General features: G+C 52.8%; 1 protein-coding gene across 5 annotated transcripts in view; it reads left to right on the top strand.

Moving 5' to 3' along the window:
* ZDHHC5 (zinc finger DHHC-type palmitoyltransferase 5) overlaps window positions 1-8,228 on the top strand; it is a 40,089-nt gene extending 31,861 nt beyond the window's left edge. For all 5 annotated transcript variants that reach the window (XM_008171680.4, XM_065591309.1, XM_065591307.1 and 2 more), the window contains 8 exons: window positions 8-180; window positions 435-537; window positions 655-746; window positions 1,245-1,377; window positions 1,785-1,908; window positions 3,571-3,683; window positions 4,359-5,230; window positions 6,346-8,228. In XM_008171680.4, the coding sequence (XP_008169902.2) occupies window positions 8-180; window positions 435-537; window positions 655-746; window positions 1,245-1,377; window positions 1,785-1,908; window positions 3,571-3,683; window positions 4,359-5,230; window positions 6,346-6,511 (1,776 nt within the window). In that variant the 3' untranslated portion in view covers window positions 6,512-8,228. The remainder of the gene's footprint in view (window positions 1-7; window positions 181-434; window positions 538-654; window positions 747-1,244; window positions 1,378-1,784; window positions 1,909-3,570; window positions 3,684-4,358; window positions 5,231-6,345) is intronic.
* Window positions 8,229-17,547: the final 9,319 nt, after the last annotated feature.

Below are 17,547 nucleotides of genomic sequence, written 5' to 3'. Positions count from 1 at the left end.
CTGGCAGGAGTTTGACCATCACTGCCCCTGGGTGAACAACTGCATCGGGCGGCGCAACTACCGCTACTTCTTCCTCTTCCTGCTCTCGCTCACCGTGCACATCATGGGCGTCTTTGGCTTTGGCCTGCTCTATGTCCTCTACCAGGTGGAAGAGCTCTCTGGGGTCCGCATGGCCGTCACGTATCCTCCTCCCATCTCCACGGTGCAGCGAAATCCTGCCTAAAATAGCAGCCCAGACCAGGAGAGGGGGTGTCTCCCATGGGCGTGGGGGTGCCAGGAGATGAGCATTGCAGGCTGGGGAAGGGATGTCTCCCAGGTGCATGGGGGTGCCAGGAGAAGAGCATTCCCAGTCGGGGCAGGATGAGCAGCAGGGCTTGGAGCGGGGAGTGTATATGAGACCAGAACTGCAGTTGGTTCCTTGACTTTGCTGGCAGCATGGCTGTGATGTGCGTGGCTGGTTTGTTCTTCATCCCTGTCGCTGGCCTTACGGGGTTCCACGTGGTGCTGGTAGCCAGGGGACGCACTACCAATGAACAGGTACGTACTCTGCAGGTCACAGGTGTTTGGAGGGTGGGAGGGAGAGCGGTGGCCGGCCGGCCTCCCCTCCCTACATCTCCGTACTGGCTCCCCTGAATGGTTCTCTGCCTCCCACAGGTTACGGGTAAATTCCGGGGTGGTGTGAACCCCTTCACCAATGGCTGCTGTAAGAACGTCAGCCGTGTTCTCTGCAGCTCCCCAGCCCCCAGGTAAGTCTGCCCCACCTGCTACAGGGAGATCCGAGCCAGCCCCTTGGTCCCAGGCCTGCTTAGCTGTTCTGGGAGGTGGATGTCCTCATGTGAGTGTCTGCTTCACTAGGGCAAGTCCCTGATCCTCTGCTTTAAATCCAAACCTGCGCCTGGGTGTTCTCAGCGCAGCCACCAGCATCCTGCTCATTGACGCACTCGCCTGAGGGCGCTGCATTCAGGGGAGTCTCCTGGCTTTGTGGGAGGCTTTGATGTCCCCTGTAGAATTGCTTGGTGATTGGGGAACTGCATGGCTAAAAGCACCCTCATTCTGGGCTTAGCATCACAGAGTGCGTGGCTCTTCTCTCTCCGCCTCCGTCTCGTGGGGGTCCCTCTGGGGCGTGCAGCTCCTTCCCGTAGGGTGCCAGCCAGGCAGGAGCAGTCTGCGTGCATAGGGCACTGTCCCAGCTCAGTTGCTCGCATGTCGAGTCCAGTGCTTACCTCTCCCCTATGCTTCACTAGATACCTTGGACGACCAAAGGCAGAGCAGACAGTGTTGGTGAAGCCGCCCTTCCTGCGGCCTGAGGTGTCAGATGGACAGGTCACTGTCAAGATAATGGACAACGGTATCCAGGCTGAACTGAAGAGAACAAAGGTGAGGAGGACGGCACCCTGGGCAGGGAGAGCCCAGGGGGTGCAGTGTGCAGCCGTGAGTAGGAACCGAGTGAGCCTTTCACGTGCTCCCTTTCTTCCCCTCTCTGTGGTTTCACTGTGTTCGTCCAGCCTGCCCCGCAACTGAAGCCGTGTTCCTTCCATGTGGCGACCACTGCTGCATGAGGCTCACACCCTCCCTCCCTCTCTCCTCCCGGGTAGCTCTGAGGCACCTCTTCCCTTCCCACCCAGCATCCGAGCCGCAAGTGGACGTTGCTCCTGGGATGCCTTGTCAGCGCCAGGAGGCAGCAAGGCCCCTTTAACACCACCTCACTGCTGCTGAGCCCAGCGGGGAGGACCTTGCATCCTGCCCTACCCTTCTGATTGCTCCTCTGCCCTTTGTCTCTGCAGTCCAAAGGAAGCCTGGAGGTGATGGAGAGCCAGTCTGCCGATGCTGAGCCGCCACCCCCACCCAAGCCAGACCTCAGCCGCTACACAGGTCTGAGGACGCACTTAACCCTGGCCACCAATGAGGGTAAGGAAGGCATGCTAGGCTGACGAGCAGCTGTGCCCCACCCGACACAGGGAGGGGAGCCCAGGGGCGCAGACCAGGATCGAGGTGCATCGGCAGAGCCCAGGGCTGGGATAGCAGAGGGGGCTGCAGAGCAGAAGCAAAGTGCGTCAGCAGAGCTGGGGCAGTTTTAGGAATGTCTCTTGGAGCATTTGCAGGGCTTAGTTTGTGTTGCACACAGCCTAGCGAAGGGCAAAGCGGAGCTGGTGACTGCGTTGCCTAGATTGCACTGATCCCTGGCCGGGAAGGTTGCTGCGGTGGCTCTCTGGACTAGCGAGTTAGAATGGTTTGTGCTGCTACCCTCGTGTGTGGGAAGCAGGGATCCAGAGGGGGCCTGAGTCTTGTCTGTAGCCTGATGTCACGATGGTGGTGACTGTCCTGATGTGTAGGTGGGAGCACAGATGCTAGTGCTAATTTCTCTCATGTAGGCGTTATCGCTGGCTCCTGGCCTGCCAGCTCTGTCCTCCGCTGGGAGAGGGAATCCAAGGGAATGTGTGTGGAGAGGAGGCATGGTCTGGTGACTAGACTACCTTCCTGGGAGTCCAGAGCTCTGTGCTCTGACTGACTCACTTAGTGACACCTTGGGTGAATGGCTTCCCCTCTCTGTGCTGCGGTTTCTCCAAGTGTTTGCCTGCCTCTGAGAGATGGTGTTGAGCTCTCTCTGTGGGGAGAGGAGGCATGAGCTACTGGTTAGAACGCACAACGGGTCATTGCAGAGGAAGACACTGTCCTTGTCCCAACCTGTTTCCCAGCTGACTGGACCCAGCAGTTCATACTCCCCACAGGATGGGTCTGTACTGGAATGTAGCGAGGCTCCATAGGCAGAACTACAGGGTGTGGTGGAAGAGGCGGCATTTGGACAGAATGGGGCTAGGGTGGAGGCAATTCCAGGGTTCGTGTGGGAGGAGTTGGAGCAGCGGGAGAAGAGGCTTTGGGAGAGGCGGATAAGATCTGGGCAGGGGCAGAGCCTGGAAGGTGACGGCAAGATTCTTGGCCTTGAGGCAGGAGGTGAGGGCAAGCTGTGACGTCTGTAACGCCAGTTGGACAGAGCTCCCGAAATGCCCAGCACGCCTCCCCACCCTCCCTCGTCAGGAAGAGGAGAGCTGCGGGCTTCTGCTTGCGCTCAGAACAGGCAAGGCTTTTGTGTGGAGCAGTGTTAAGACGATCCACAAAGCCCGTCCCCTGGGCGCCAGGGCAGGACTGTTCCCCCGCAGCGTATCTCCAGCATGGTTAGAAAAGCCCCAAGCAGTGGAGCCCCTTGAGTATTGCGCAGCTCAGTGTGGGGTTTCTCCACCAGTCACAGAACCCCTTGCTCAGCAGAGTGGAGCCGAGAACCCATGACCCAGCGCTGGACAAGCTGCACGCAGGGCTGGAAGCTGCCTGCCTGATCTCACTGTTGGAAAATGACCCTCCTGCTCCATTTCATCCCATTCCCAGTGCTGCCCTTTGGCCCATGTAACCCAGCTCCTCCCCCTCCTTGGCGTCCCAACCCCCTATCCCAGGCTCAGAGACGGTTCTCACGGACCAGCACGATGACTGTGGTGTCCCCCAACTGCGGGGAGAGGATCCTGCGGTGAGGCCATGAATGCTGTGTGTGAGTGTGTCTCTCTCTTCTCCCCTCCACAGACAGCAGCTTGCTAGGCAGGGACAGCCCTCCAACTCCGACCATGTACAAGTACCGCCCTGGCTACAGCAGCAGCAGCACCTCAGCTGCCATGCCGCACTCCACCAGCGCCAAGGTAATGCTGCCCTTGGAAGGCCCTGGGGGCTGGGTGGGGGTGGGGAGTGACCCTTCTTAGGAGCTGCCCGTGGGCAGGTGGAGGCAGTGGAAGGGGGATATGCAAGAACTAAGTGTCTCAGAACGTCTTGGTTGGGTCTAGCCCCAGGCCACCCACCCAGTCATTGCCATTGGGCTGTGGTGTTATAAGGGGACAGGTTCACGACTCAGGCTTGTCCTCAGAGGGCAGTTCTGGGAGAGGGGCCAGGGCCCTTCTTAAGGGGATGGTACCCCAGCTCCTGAAGCTGATCGCGCAGGGCAGTGCAGGGTGGGGTGCTGAGTTCCCCCTGCTTTATCTCTTGGGATGTGTCCCCTGCCCTGCCTCTGGGGATGCCCTATGCCAACCCTACGGGGCAGAGCTGGGGGGAACGTGGGGGCTGGGCTGTGAGGGGGCTCTGGACCCTTTTAGGGGAGACCTTGCTTTGAGCTCCTCTGCCCCGTCTCTGAGGATGCCTGATGAGGAGTCTGCAGGGTTGAACCCTGGGAAATGGGGTAGGGTCTGGGCTGTCTCTGGAGGAGCCTTGTTCCAGCCCCCAGGACAGTATAGGGGGCAGGGCAGGCTGGAGTGGGTCTCTAGTTCTGTGGGTATTAGGTGAGGGGGTCTCTGACTATACCGTGCATCTCCTGTGCCCTGCAGCTGAGCCGAGGGGACAGCCTGAAGGAGCCCACCTCCATCGCCGAGAGCAGCCGGAATCCCAGCTACCGCTCGGAGCCGAGCCTGGAGCCCGAGAGCTTCCGCTCTCCCACCTTTGGCAAGAGCTTCCACTTTGACCCACTGTCAAGCGGCTCACGCTCCTCTAGCCTCAAGTCGGCCCAGGGCACGGGCTTCGAGCTGGGCCAGCTTCAGTCAATCCGCTCAGAGGGCACCACCTCCACCTCCTACAAGAGTCTGGTGAACCAGACGCGCAATGGCAGCTTATCATACGACAGCCTGCTCACCCCCTCTGAAAGCCCCGACTTCGAGTCAGTGCAGGCTGGGCCGGAGCCGGAGCCCCCCATGGGCTACACCTCGCCCTTTCTCTCGGCCCGCATCACCCAGCAGCGTGAGGCCGACCTGCACAGCCACTTCCCTGGCGCCGGCTCGCCCAAGCACCCACCCCTATGCGAGCCCTCGCCCATGCGCTATGACAATCTCTCCCGCCACATTGTGGCCTCCATGCAGGAGCGGGAGAAGCTGCTGCAGCAGTCACCTACCCCGCCACCCCTGGCCAGGGAGGAGGACACGGGGCTGGTGGACTCGGGCATCCAGTCAACACCGGGCTCCAGCAACGCCCCACGCACCAGCTCCTCCTCGGACGATTCGAAGCGCTCACCGCTGGGCAAGAACCCGCTGACCCGCCCGGTGCCACCCCGCTTCGGCAAACCGGAGCCATTCAGAGTACGCTCGCCCGACCCGCCCACTGCCCCTCAGCTGGGCAAAGTCGTGTCTTACAGCAGCCAAAAACAGTCGCCTCAGGCCAGCATCCCGGAGACAGAGGAGGTGGCCTTGCAGCCATTACTGGCACCAAAGTAAGTACCAACTCTGCCCACCGCGCGCTTTATGTGTTCTTTGACTCGGCGGGGGACAAGCTGCCTGGGCAAGCACCCCACCGCCATGCCGACGGAGGAGCTCGGAGGGAGCCAACAGCACGCAGGAGGGAGAGGCTGGGGGTGATCCACAAGGAGTCCTGCCTGCCCTCGTCTGGCCCTTCCCCCTCCTCCCTCCAACACATAAGCCAGAGAGCATGGTGTGAGACAAACCCTTTCCTCCTCTTCTCTGCCCCCCCCCCCCCCGAGCCATGCCCCTCCTCTCCCCTTCCATCCAGGGAGAGCCATGACCTGCTCTGCCTTTCCCCCTCTCTGGGAAGTGCCCGGTGTCTGTGAGTTACCTCTCCCCCATCCCCAGTGCAGTGTAGGGGGGTGAGACCTCCCTCCACCCTTCTGAGGAGTGTGGGGTGTGTCCTCTCTCTCCCCCTCCTGTGCCCAGAGAGAAAGCAAGGGTGTAGGTGTCTCTGTCCCACCCCTCCCTGGGGAGTGCATGGCCTGTGTGCGCCTGCGTGTCCGACCCCTCCCTGGGAAGTGCACGGGGTGTGTGTGGGAGGGGGTGTGTGTGTGTGTGTACACGCCTGTGTGTCTCCGACCCCTCCCTGGGGAGTGCACAGGCTGTGTGTGTGTGTTTGTGTTTGTGCATGACTGCGTGTCTGACCCCTCCCTGGGGAATGCACAGGCTGTGTGGGTGTCTCCCATCCTTTGATCGGTGGAGGGAGGGGCAATGTGGATTCTAGCCCTCTTTCCTGGGGGAATGCAGGGCTTCCTCCCAGTGTGCGAGACCCTTCTTTCACCTTAGTGCAGTGGGAATCTCTCTCCCAGAAGGTGTGGGCTGGGCTCTGTCCACCTTCATGGTTTAGTGTGCTCCTGGCCCGTTGTCCCTTTCCCTAGTACATACCCACTCTCCCCTTCCCACCCTCTGTCCTGGGGTGTCGGACGCACCTCGAATCCCCCTTCTCTTCCCCATTTGTGTGTGTGGATCCCCTCTCCATCCCCCTGCCATTGAGCATGCTGTGCTGTGTGGTTGAAAGTTCCACCGATCCCAGCCCTGTGGTGTGTGGTCACTTCCTGACGCCCTTGTGTCCTTCCTTCCCCAGAGACGAGGTGCAGATGAGAACCGCCTACAGCAAGTCCAATGGGCAGCCCAAGAGTCTGGGCCCGGCCTCCCCCTCCCCTGGCCAGCCACCTCTCAGCAGCCCAACTCGAGGAGGAGTCAAGAAGGTCTCTGGAGTGGGCGGGACCACTTATGAGATCTCTGTATGAGGGGCGGAGCTCTCTCCCCACTGTCGCCTACTCCCTGGCTGATACCAAAACGCCTGGGCCCTGGTGGGCAGGGGCCATGCTCAGGAGCAAGGCACCCCTGCTCTCTCACATGCATGGACATTTTTTAGAATCCTCCAACTGCGAGGGGAAATAGCTGAGAGGACAGTGACCTTTTAAAGTATGACCCCTGGGATGAGACCCTGGGCACCCCCTAAATCATCACAGCTGCAACGCAGCCTCGGTCCCCCTCCTCCTCCCAACCAGCTGATTGACTGCAAATGTAGCACACACTGCCGAAAGAAAGGGGGGAGGACTATCACGGCAGCGCCCCCAGCTGGTGGGGGGAGGCGCAGCCTGCAGTTGCGCCACCACCGATGGGCCAGATACTGTGGACCTCGTGCAATCACTCGCCTCGTGCGGTAGGAACGGATCGTTTTTAAAACAAGGATAATTTTTTTTAATGATTGTTACGGATTCTATTTTTTTTCCCTCTTCTGAGTTACCAGGTGTGTGTATATATAAATATCTATATATAAATATAAATATAAAAGAAATTATATATCTACCAGAGAGAGGGAAGAATCACCCCACAAGGGCCCAGGCCCCACGTGCCCCTTTAGGACACTCGGCCCCAGGAAGGACGACATGGGGATGTGTGTGTGTGTGTATAGAGTATATACATCCAGAGGGGTGGGGGACGGGGGGCTTTCTATCACAGGTGCCTGGTTAATTCGAAAGGAGGCACCTGTGGAATTGCCAGCATGGGAGGGATGGGAAAGTATTTTATATTTAGGGACAGACTCCAGGTCCTTGCTCATGTGATCCTAGGCTTGACCCATTGCTCAATTCTTCTGCGGCCTGTCCTTCCTCTAGCAGCCATGCTACGGTCCTGGGCCCGGCCTGCCTTTTGTGTCTCATCTCCCCCTTTCTGGCTTCTCTGGTTCCGGGCAGATTTCCTGTCCTGAGGAAGCAAAGCAAGGGGGAGAGCTGGAAGGCAGCCCTCCCACCCTCATCGTGCAGTGGTTAGGCGTGACCTCCCCTTTAGCTGAGGGGGGTGAGCAAATCCAGGTCTCCTTTGTACGGGTGGGTTTAATTAAGGACTCAGTTTCCCATTTTTAGAGCCTCCAGTATTCAGATGAGATGGGATGTGTCATGAAACTGGCTCCCAACAAAGTGGGGAGAAGGGACTGGTGGGTTTCTTCTGTTTCCCGATGCTACCCCTTCCGCAACAAACAGATGAACTTGCACAGCGCTAGAGACATATCATTGGGGCTCAGAAGAGCAGTGCGGGGCTTGAGGGCTGTGTTCCCCTGTATAGAGATTTGACCTGTATCTAACCCCCCTCCCCCCAGCCAATTTTAGCAGTTCTTCTCTCTGATGTTTTTACATTTCTTATTTTTGATGGTTCCGTTATGGTTTCTCACTGTCACACGGTTGTTTTTATTTCCAAACTGGGGAAGAGTAAAAAAGAAGAAACAAAACCAAACCCCAAAAAGCAATATTTTCATGTCATATGCCAAAAAAATTATAGACATCCACACCAAAACCCCATGAAAGTCAAAGCAAACCAAGCAGAAATCCAACCTAATCTCCAGGCACTACTTGACTCTTTCTCTATGGCAATATCTCTCTTGTGGCCTCCACAGAGCCGCACTTTTATTTTTTATTATGATTAGCCATTTTAAAACGAGGAATAAAAAAAATCTAATAAGCCACCCTCCAGGCTTGTGTGGTTTTTGTTTCATTTTCCTAGGGGGAGGCGTTGTCTCCTTTGGTATCTTCCTTTCCCATTATTCCATCCAAAAGAAAGATCTGCGGAAAAATTGCCTAAGTCTTGAAGAGCCAGAAGGTCAAAGAATTAAGCTGAGTTGCCAAGAGAGGTCTCCAGAAGGTACATGAGTGGGTCCTCGCGCTGTGTTCTGAGCTGTGGTGGTGTGCTAATGAGGCATAACTGCTAGTAGTGGTCAGTTCCTTGTTACCTGTGTGAGGAGTGGGAAGACAAATTGACTTTGGAAACTATCAGTGAAGGGCTGAGTAAGGCTCGGGTGAAGGGCAGCTATCGATGAGTCTGTGAGAGCTTGCAAGTAGGGCATCTGCATAACCTGGCGAGGGCCAGGGCCTGGCTGTGAAAGAGGCAGTACTTGCATTTTGGGGAAGATGGAGGCTGATGGTAATGAAAGAGATGGGAAATAAGGGCGCCACCCAGCCCTCCCCACTTGATCTATTCCATCGAAGGGTAAAGGAAAGTTTTCTGGATATGAAACCTGCCTAAGCAGCAACTAGAGCTTCAAGCATTCCCAGCACAGCCAGCAAGCCCACTGTGTAACCAGGTATAGGCGCATGCTAGGCTCTATCCATTCAATCAGCAAAACCCTTCGAGATAGCAAAAGGTTCCTGCATGAATAGCCAGGTGCTATGAGTACTTAGATACTATCTGGAAACCTCTGCCTATCTGATGAAGATTAAAGGCTTCTCCTTCCCTAATTTCAAACCTGAGGGTCCCTGATCATTACCACAGAGTCCCCAAATGGCATCCCTCAATTGAGTTGTTGGGTTTAGCTGAATCAGGAAGAACTACTGCTGGAAATCCACTCCTGACAAATAAAGCCATTGAACCTGAGCTACCATTGTAGGGGACTTCTCCAAATAGCTCCTGAAACTGTGAAGTTTCAGGGCCTTGGCTCATCCTGGATCTCTGAGATCTCAAATGCTAGGTAAGTTCAAATCAGTGCCTGGTACTGATCTGTTAGTGGAAGGTTGCTAGTTGTGGACCTTGTGGTAAAATGGGTCCTAGCGATGGATCTCCAATTCCTGGTGGGGGACCAGCACTGTCAATATAAGATGTGGTCTTTGTGGGCTGGTGTCAGCACCACATGCATTCAGGTCCACACACTTGGTTTCAAAAGCCAGTGCCAAGTTGCTACAGCAAGTGACACAAATATACAAACATGTTCTTATCAGCCATGGTTTTCAGAGACCAACTGGAGGCACCTTTAAAAGGGCCTAAATTTCAGGAAGTGATGAGCACCTACCCTCCAAAAATCAGACCCCATTAAGATGTCTCCATTTGGGCTCCCAAAATCTCTAGACACTTCTGAAAATGTTGGTCAAGTGTGTATATAAAAAAATCGATATTTCATCCCAAACCAGTAACGGCCTTAACTCGAATGAGCCCTGGCTTGCTGTTTGGTTAATGCACATGCCTTACCTTGATTTTGGTATCAAAACATTTTCTTTTAAGAGAGATTATGGGAAATATCAGTATATACTGGATTCTTCTTCTAGTGATTGCATGTGTCCATTCCAATGTAGGGGTGTGCGTGTGTGCACAGTCACCGGAAGTTTTGCCCTCGGTGGTATCTGTCAGGATGGCTCTGGTGCCCTGTGGTGCCATGCACTCATAGTGCCAATATGAAGAGCACGACCGACCCCATGTCCCCTCAGTTCCTTCTTACCGTCTGTGGCTGGTGCTGGGACTGTTTCCCTTGCTGTGGCGAGCGTCTCTCCGAGAGAAGGGTGCATCCATCCCATCAGGCAGTCCCCAATCCAGCCTCTGGTCCAGAGGCCAGTGCCGAGCTTCAGAAGCCAGTTCTGTGGGATCTCGTCGGTGCAGAAGGGGAGGAATACCCTCAGCTGCTGCAAGCGCCCTCTCCGGATGAGGCTGTGTCAGGGGCCAGGCATGTCACCTCCCCAAGATGACTATAAGGCCCACCAGGAGCTACTGAAGAGGGTGACCTCGAACTTGGGCTTGCAGGCGGAGGTAGTGAAAGAATCCTCCCACAGCCCGATTGACATTCTGGCCATAGCATGGCCGCCAAAAGTAGCCCTGCCCCGCAATGAGACCTTTATGGACCCAGTGAAAGCCCTTTGGCAAATCTCAGCTTCCCTTAACCTCCACCTCAAGAAGAGCTGAGAGGAGGTATTTGATTGGGGTCTGGAACAGCTTCCTTATGAGGAGAGAATAAGACTGGGACTTTTCCGTTTGGAAAAGAGACGACTAAGGGGGGATATGATTGAGGTCTATAAAATCATGACTGATGTGGAGAAAGTAAATAAGGAAGTGTTATTTACTCCTTCTCATGACACAAGAACCAGGGGCCACCAAATGAAATTAATAGGCAGCAGGTTTAAAACAAACAAAAGGAAGTATTTCTTCACACAACACACAGTCAACCTGTGGAACTCTTTGCCAGAGGATGTTGTGAAGGCCAAGACTGGATTAAAAAAAGAACTAGATAAATTCATAGAGGATAAATCCATCAATGGCTATTAGTTGGGATGGACAGGGATGGTGTCCCTAGGCTCTGTTTGCGAGAAGCTGGGAATGAGCGACAGGGGATGGATCACTTGATGATTCCCTGTTCTGTTCATTCCCACTGGGACACCTGGCATTGGCCACTGTTGGCAGACAGGATACTGGGCTAGATGGACCTTTGGTCTGACCCAATATGGCCGTTCTTATGTTCTCATTTGCCTGCCCAGGTTTATGAGTTCCTCTATACTCCCCTCCCCCCCTTCCAGATCCTTAGTGGTGTCTGCAGCCAACAAAAGGGAGAGGCAAGGTCTGCAGGGGATGACTCCTCAGGCAAAGGACTCCAAGAAGCTGGAGCTTTTCAGTAGAAAAGTTTACTCTACCGGGGGGCTGCACTCCATGTTGAAGTTCAAGGAGTCGCTTCCCCAAGAGTCCAGGCAGGAGTTGTCAGTGGTGGAAGAAGGGAAGTCGATAGCCAGGGCTTCATTGCGGATGCGGCAGATTCAGTGGCCAGGTCCATAGCCACCACAGTAGTCGTCTCCGGCACGAGGTCCAGCAAACCCTTCAAGGTCTCCCCTGTGAGGGAGCTTCGCGCTTTTCAGAGCAGACTGACGCTAAGCTCCATGGGCTCAAAGAATCCAGAGCGACCCTCAAGTCCCTGAGTGTGTGTATACCTTTTTTGCTCATATCCGAATGTGGTCAATCTATTATTGGATGTTGTGAGTTTATACAGCCAGTCGAGAGCGTCTTCACATGTTTGTCACCATGCCTCAGGACATTCTGGATTCACTGAGGTGGTGGACGAACAGATCAAATGTTCTCCCAGGTGTGCTATTCATTCCCTTTCCCCATTGGTGACGATAACATGAGACGCATCCAACATGGAATAGGGAGCCCATGTGTCTCAATTTACGATCAGGGGCTTTTCAAGAAAAGACCATACACATCAGTGTGTTAGAATTAAGAGCCATCCGTCTGGTGCTCAGATCATTCCTCATATACAATGGAGCATGGTGCAGGCATCAACAGATAATACGACTGCTATGTATTATCTGAACAAACCGGGGGAGCTCGCTCATTCCAGTTATATGCCAATTGGTGTATTCTGCATGAGATCTATCCAATGGCCCTGTATTTAGCAGGGGAAAGCAACCTGCCAGCAGGTCGTCTCAGCAGGGACAGTTCTCAAATTCACGAGTGGTCCCTGAAGGATCGAGTAATTCAAGATATCTTTTCCTATTGGGGTCTACTTGAGGCACACCTGTTTTGTGATGAAAAATGCCCCATCTTCTGTTCAAGAGCTGGGAGGAACCGTCAGTCCCTTTCAGATGCCTTCCTTCTACATGGGCGAAAGGGCCTGCTGTATGCTTCCTCCCCGCCATTCAGAAAAAGGAGATGGAGATTTGGCAGGACAGGGCAAGCATGATATGGATTGCTCCAGCTTGGCCAAGACAGCAGTGGTATACAAGACCTGTGTCATCTGTCAGACGGATGGTACACTGTCTCTGGATATTTTGTCACAGCAACGAGGCAGGATTCTCCATCCAGACCCACAGTCTCTTCATCTAACTGCGTGGGCCATCGGACTTTGCCTAGTTGTGAGCAGTCATGTTCTTCCTTGGTACAGAATGTTTTGCTAATTTCTGTCGACAGGACCATGTTACCAATGTAAATGATTAGATTTGTCGCTTGGATGGAGAGAAAATCTGTTTCTCCGGCTTCTATACCCTGTGTTCTGGAGTATTTAATGTGTGTAAAGTCTGAAGGATTGGCTAATCCTTTTTTTAAGAGTTCACTTGGCTGCTATTTCAATTTACGGTGACTTGGTTGAGGGTAGATTTTTTGTACATGATTCTGTCAAAAGGTTTATGAAGGGGATGTCTAATATATATCCTACTTCAAGGGATCTTGTCCCATCTTGGGTCCTTAATTTGGTATTATCTATATAAGGTCACCCCTTTGAACCCAAATTAGTGTGTTCATTATTTTAATCACTATTACATCAGCCAGAAGAGTGAATGAACTACATGCTCTGATGGCTGACCTGCCATTTACTAATCTTCACCGAGATAAAGTGGTTCTTAGACCTGATCCTAGGTTTTTTACCAAAAGTAGCGTTTGAGTTTCACATCAGTCAGATTTCTTTCCCAACCTTCATGCTAGTAAAGTGGAGCCTGCGTTGTAAGACCGCTCTTGTTTACTACTTAGATAGAACTAAGAGTTATAGGATGTCATCCAGACTGTTTCTTATGCTAAGATTCATATGGGTCATAGCTTGTCTGCTCAGTCTGTTTCCAGATGGGGTAAGCAATGAATTGTGTGATGTTATGAGTTAGCTCAAGTTCTTGAGCTGCCTGTGGTATCTGTGGACCTTCCCCTCTTTCTCAGAGTCCTATCCTGGTCTTCTGGGTTGGCAGTGAAAGGAAGTGAGGCGGCAGAGGGTGCAGCACCCCCTTTCATAGCCTTGCTCTCGGAACGTTCAGAGACATGGAGGAGAGAGTGGGAGGGGTGCACATGCACTCTCGCAGGCACTGCTTGGAGAAGGTTCTACCATAAAGCGCCACCAGGCAGCTCGATACCATAAGTATGGACTTGCAGAGTCATTGAAAAAAGCTCCAGTTACAAGTAACCTTCATTTTTTCATCTGTAGATCAAAGGATTAGCATTCCTAGTACTATGGGGCCCTGATCTCGGTAATATAAACCAAGACACGATTGTGGATGAGGGGCTGTCTTTTATTGGCCCAACTTCTGTGGGTGAGACAAGCTTTTGAGCTCCACAGAGCTCTTCTTCAGCTCTGTGTAAGCTTGAAAGCTCTCACCAGCAGAAGCTGGTCCAATCAGAGATGTTGCTTCACCCAACATGTGTCTGATAGCCTGGGTCCAGCACAGCTACAACAACACTGCCTAAGATAATGTGTGAGTTTCTATGGTTGAGTGGATAAGCCATGGGTCTACCAGCAAAGATCAGGGTTCTACCACAGACCTCCTCAGTGATCTTTTAAGTCATTTCTTTTTTCTTTACCCAATCTGGAAAGTGGACTCGTGCACATTCCCCTTCGGTCAACAGGGAACGCAGGAGGCAAGTATCTCAGCTTGGGTTGGAGGCTGCTAAGAATATTCTCACCTGGTTTTCTCCCTGCTTTCATTGACAGAATTGTGTCCAAGTTTTCAAATAGGTAGGAGTTTCTTAAACTCTTGACTGTTCTGCCCTTGAAAAATTGCCTCTTTCATAAGCCAGCATCCGTCCACCTCTGTTTCAAATTGAGTGGTGTCATGTGACTCTCTGTTGGTCTAAAAGAGGAATGTGAACATGCAACACTGCTAAAATCTCAACTGAAGAGGGAGCCATTTTGGAGTTGGCTTCTCTGAAAACCATTGAATTGATCGAGTATGCAGGGCATTTGCTAGTTGGTACTAAAAGTTTGAAAGCATGAGACTATTTTTGTTGGGAATTACAAGATCAGCTTTATAAAGGGACTGGCCTCCATGGCACCTTACCAATCATTTTTCCATAAGAAACCACCTTCCTCTGTAGAGAACTCTGCCTAGAACTCTGATGCTGCAGCATCGCAAATGCTGTCATGTCCTGTTGAGCGAGAGGAAGATCTGCCAGCTGTCGGTTAGAGCGGGACCCTTATTTCCTTTCTAAACTTCAGCCAGCTGACGATCTCTCATACAGTGAATGATTCTACTTCCACGGAAATTAGTGACCCAAAAATGACCTTGAAATTTAGTGGGAGTAAAATTGGGTCCAAGAGTTTCCCCAACAAAAATGAATAGTGTTAGCTTAGCTTATTTCCTTCAAAGGCAGCTGGGTCCCGAGTTTCAAAGTAGAGTGACAAGATGGTCAGTTTGAAGCATAGTGAAGTCACTTTTGGGCTACAGCGGGATGCAGAAATGTTACAGCAAAAGGCTGAAATCAGGGTCATTTTTGTAATGATCCATTTGAATTAGAATCATAGTCTATCAGGGTTGGAAGGGACCTCAGGAGGTCATCTAGTCCCATCCCCTGCTCAAAGCTGGACCAATCCCCAACTAAATCCCCAAGTGGCCCCCTCAAGGATTGAACTCACAACCCTGGGTTTAGCAGGCCAATGCTCAAACCACTGAGCTATCCCTCCCCCTTGACTTTGCAGAAACCGTGTCCTATGCATTCTAAGCAAATCTGGACTTTTTTAGGACAAACACATTTTCCAAGCTAGGTTTCAGAGTAACAGCCGTGTTAGTCTGTATCCGCAAAAAGAAGAACAGGAGGACTTGTGGCACCTTAGAGACTAACAAATTTATTAGAGCATAAGCTTTCGTGGACTACAGCCCACTTCTTCGGATGCATATGCATATGCTCTGCTCGTTGGGGCCCTGGGTGCCTGGGACCCGTGTAACGAACGCGTGCTGAGGACCTGTGGGGTGGGCCGTCATTACGCGCGGCTCATGAGACGCCTAATGGTCTCGGACGCTATCCGTTGGTCCCGGGACATTTACATCGAGCACATCACCGGCCACCGCCAATACCAAGAGTGAGCCGGGGAGACCTCGTGCACCCACACACACCCCCTGCTGGACCCTATCCCCTGAGCCCTAAACCCACCAAACCTAGCTGAATCCCGCCACGGGAGGGTCACCCCATCCCCATTACCCAGCCCGCTTACTTATACCCATGACTGTCTCTACCTCCCGTATGGGTGATAGACCCTCACCGTTTATCGACTGTCTCCTGATCCCGCCCACCGGTTACCCACCCCTCATTGGGGACATTGCAGTGTGTATATACTATGTGTGCTGCCCAGCCCCAAAACACCAACATACCCCCATACTCTGTATGTTACCCCCAATGACCAATAACTAATGCTTCAAATTTTCTGTATCGTTTATTTCTTTTAAATATTCTCTAATATGCATATGCATCCGAAGAAGTGGGCTGTAGTCCACGAAAGCTTATGCTCTAATAAATTTGTTAGTCTCTAAGGTGCCACAAGTACTCCTGTTCTTCATTTTCCAAGCTAGTGTTTCAAAGGGTGCTAGTGTACACTTTTGTGTAAGGAGGATGTGGGCTGGACTGAGCCATTGTTTGTGAGGCCCTCAGATACGGCAGTAATGGGAGCCATCTAAGCACCTAGAGAGAGCTAAGTAGTAGATGTCTGCAAAGAAAGGTTGTTCCTCCATCAGACTCACAGCACTTTGGAAGGGTTTAAAAATTCTGTTCGACCAGTGGGTTGCTGAGTCATGAGAATTCCCCTTCTATTACCCAAAGGCTCATCCCTGTGGGACAGCTGGAATACATAGCTGCTAGCCAAGGGCCAGTTTCAAAAGCCTCTTAGCACTCTGGGGTGTTGTAGGTGTGGCAGAATTAGCAGCAGCGACTACCCCAGGAAGGTTGCAGCCCGTGGCTGTAACTTTTTATGGGAGCTATGGCATATCTGTACAAGAGACCATCCTCAAAGGCTCCAGACCACACAGCTCCCTATGCCTCTAGCAGACCCTTGGACATGCACTGACTTGGGAGCACTTGAGATATGGAATTACTGCCTAAATTCCACAAGTCTGAACTGTAGTGACCACAGATGCACCTGCCCTGGGACTTAGGAGCCTACTCTTGTGGTGCAGGATCTCTGCAGGAATCCAAACATCCTGGCGCGGAGGTGGCTCCTGTCTGCTTTGGGCATAGGCGTTCCAGAAGATGGCTCTGATTCAGTCGGGTCAGAGTTTCATAGACACTTAGCGAGGGATAGGTTCTCTTCTGTGATGAGAAGCTATGGAGGTGGGGCACTAGAACCTGGCTCACCCAATAGGTCCTAAGTGTCAACCTGAGGGAGAAGGAAGAACATGAACCCAGCCCAGCCCAGCCCAGTGGTGATACCCCCCCAGGTGTGGCATCTAGGTCAAGCAGGTGGCGAAGCAAATCACTCTTTGTGGATCACCCCAAGATGAATGCCATGCCTTTGAATGCAGCTGCTCTTTCTGCAGCCCTCTGGCGACGGAGGTCTTTCCCATCCTCTGGGAAAGGACTATCATGTATGTCTCCTCTGACAAACCTTTGGAGAGAGATGGATTCCAGGGTCTTCGTGTCCCCACATGGGTCAGGACAAGGCTGGGTGCACTCACGTTAGAGACGGCCAGAGCCCATTCCATCAGGTGGACTCTTCTGTGCATTCTGACCCCGGCTCACTATCTCTGGGGGACTGGTCCTCATATAAGTGACCTGTATAAGGTCATCAGTCCTGGCTGTACGGTGACTAGACTCATGTAGACTCATGTTACTATCCTGGCCTCCTCCCAACGTTCCTTCTTGCAGCAGTGACCACTTCACCTCTGTGGATGGTCCTGCAGTGTTGTTCCCATCTCGGTGAGGTCCTGCTTCACAAATTAATAGCAAAGGGCCCCTCACTTGTGATGTGGTGCTGTCTATGCTAAACCTTTTAGACGGGCCATTGCCTGTGCAGGCCCACGGGGGGGGGGGGATCTTTCCATACAAACGAGTGGATTCACCTTAGGTGGGTAACTTCTGTATGTGGGTGGCGTCTGAAACCAAGGCACAGGCTCAAACTGTGGCTGGGAGAAACCACTGCACTTTGATGGCAACTGTTCAGAAAGGAGCAACAGCTATGAAAATCGGGTTGAAGCAAGATACCGAAAGGGATTGAGATACAAGTGGAGGATAAGACAAGCAGAAAACACAGGACACACCCTTTGTTCGCCCTCTCCCGAACATTGACTTTATTCCGTGTGAATTGCTGCTCTGCGGTAGGAGTGGCTGTTTGCAGTAAACATATAAATGTTCATAG

This window comes from Chrysemys picta, chromosome 4 (assembly GCF_011386835.1).
Source record: "Chrysemys picta bellii isolate R12L10 chromosome 4, ASM1138683v2, whole genome shotgun sequence".
In the NCBI taxonomy this organism is placed as follows: domain Eukaryota; kingdom Metazoa; phylum Chordata; order Testudines; family Emydidae; genus Chrysemys; species Chrysemys picta.
Note: the sequence above shows the minus strand (reverse complement) of the source record. Positions and strands in the feature narration are given on the sequence as shown.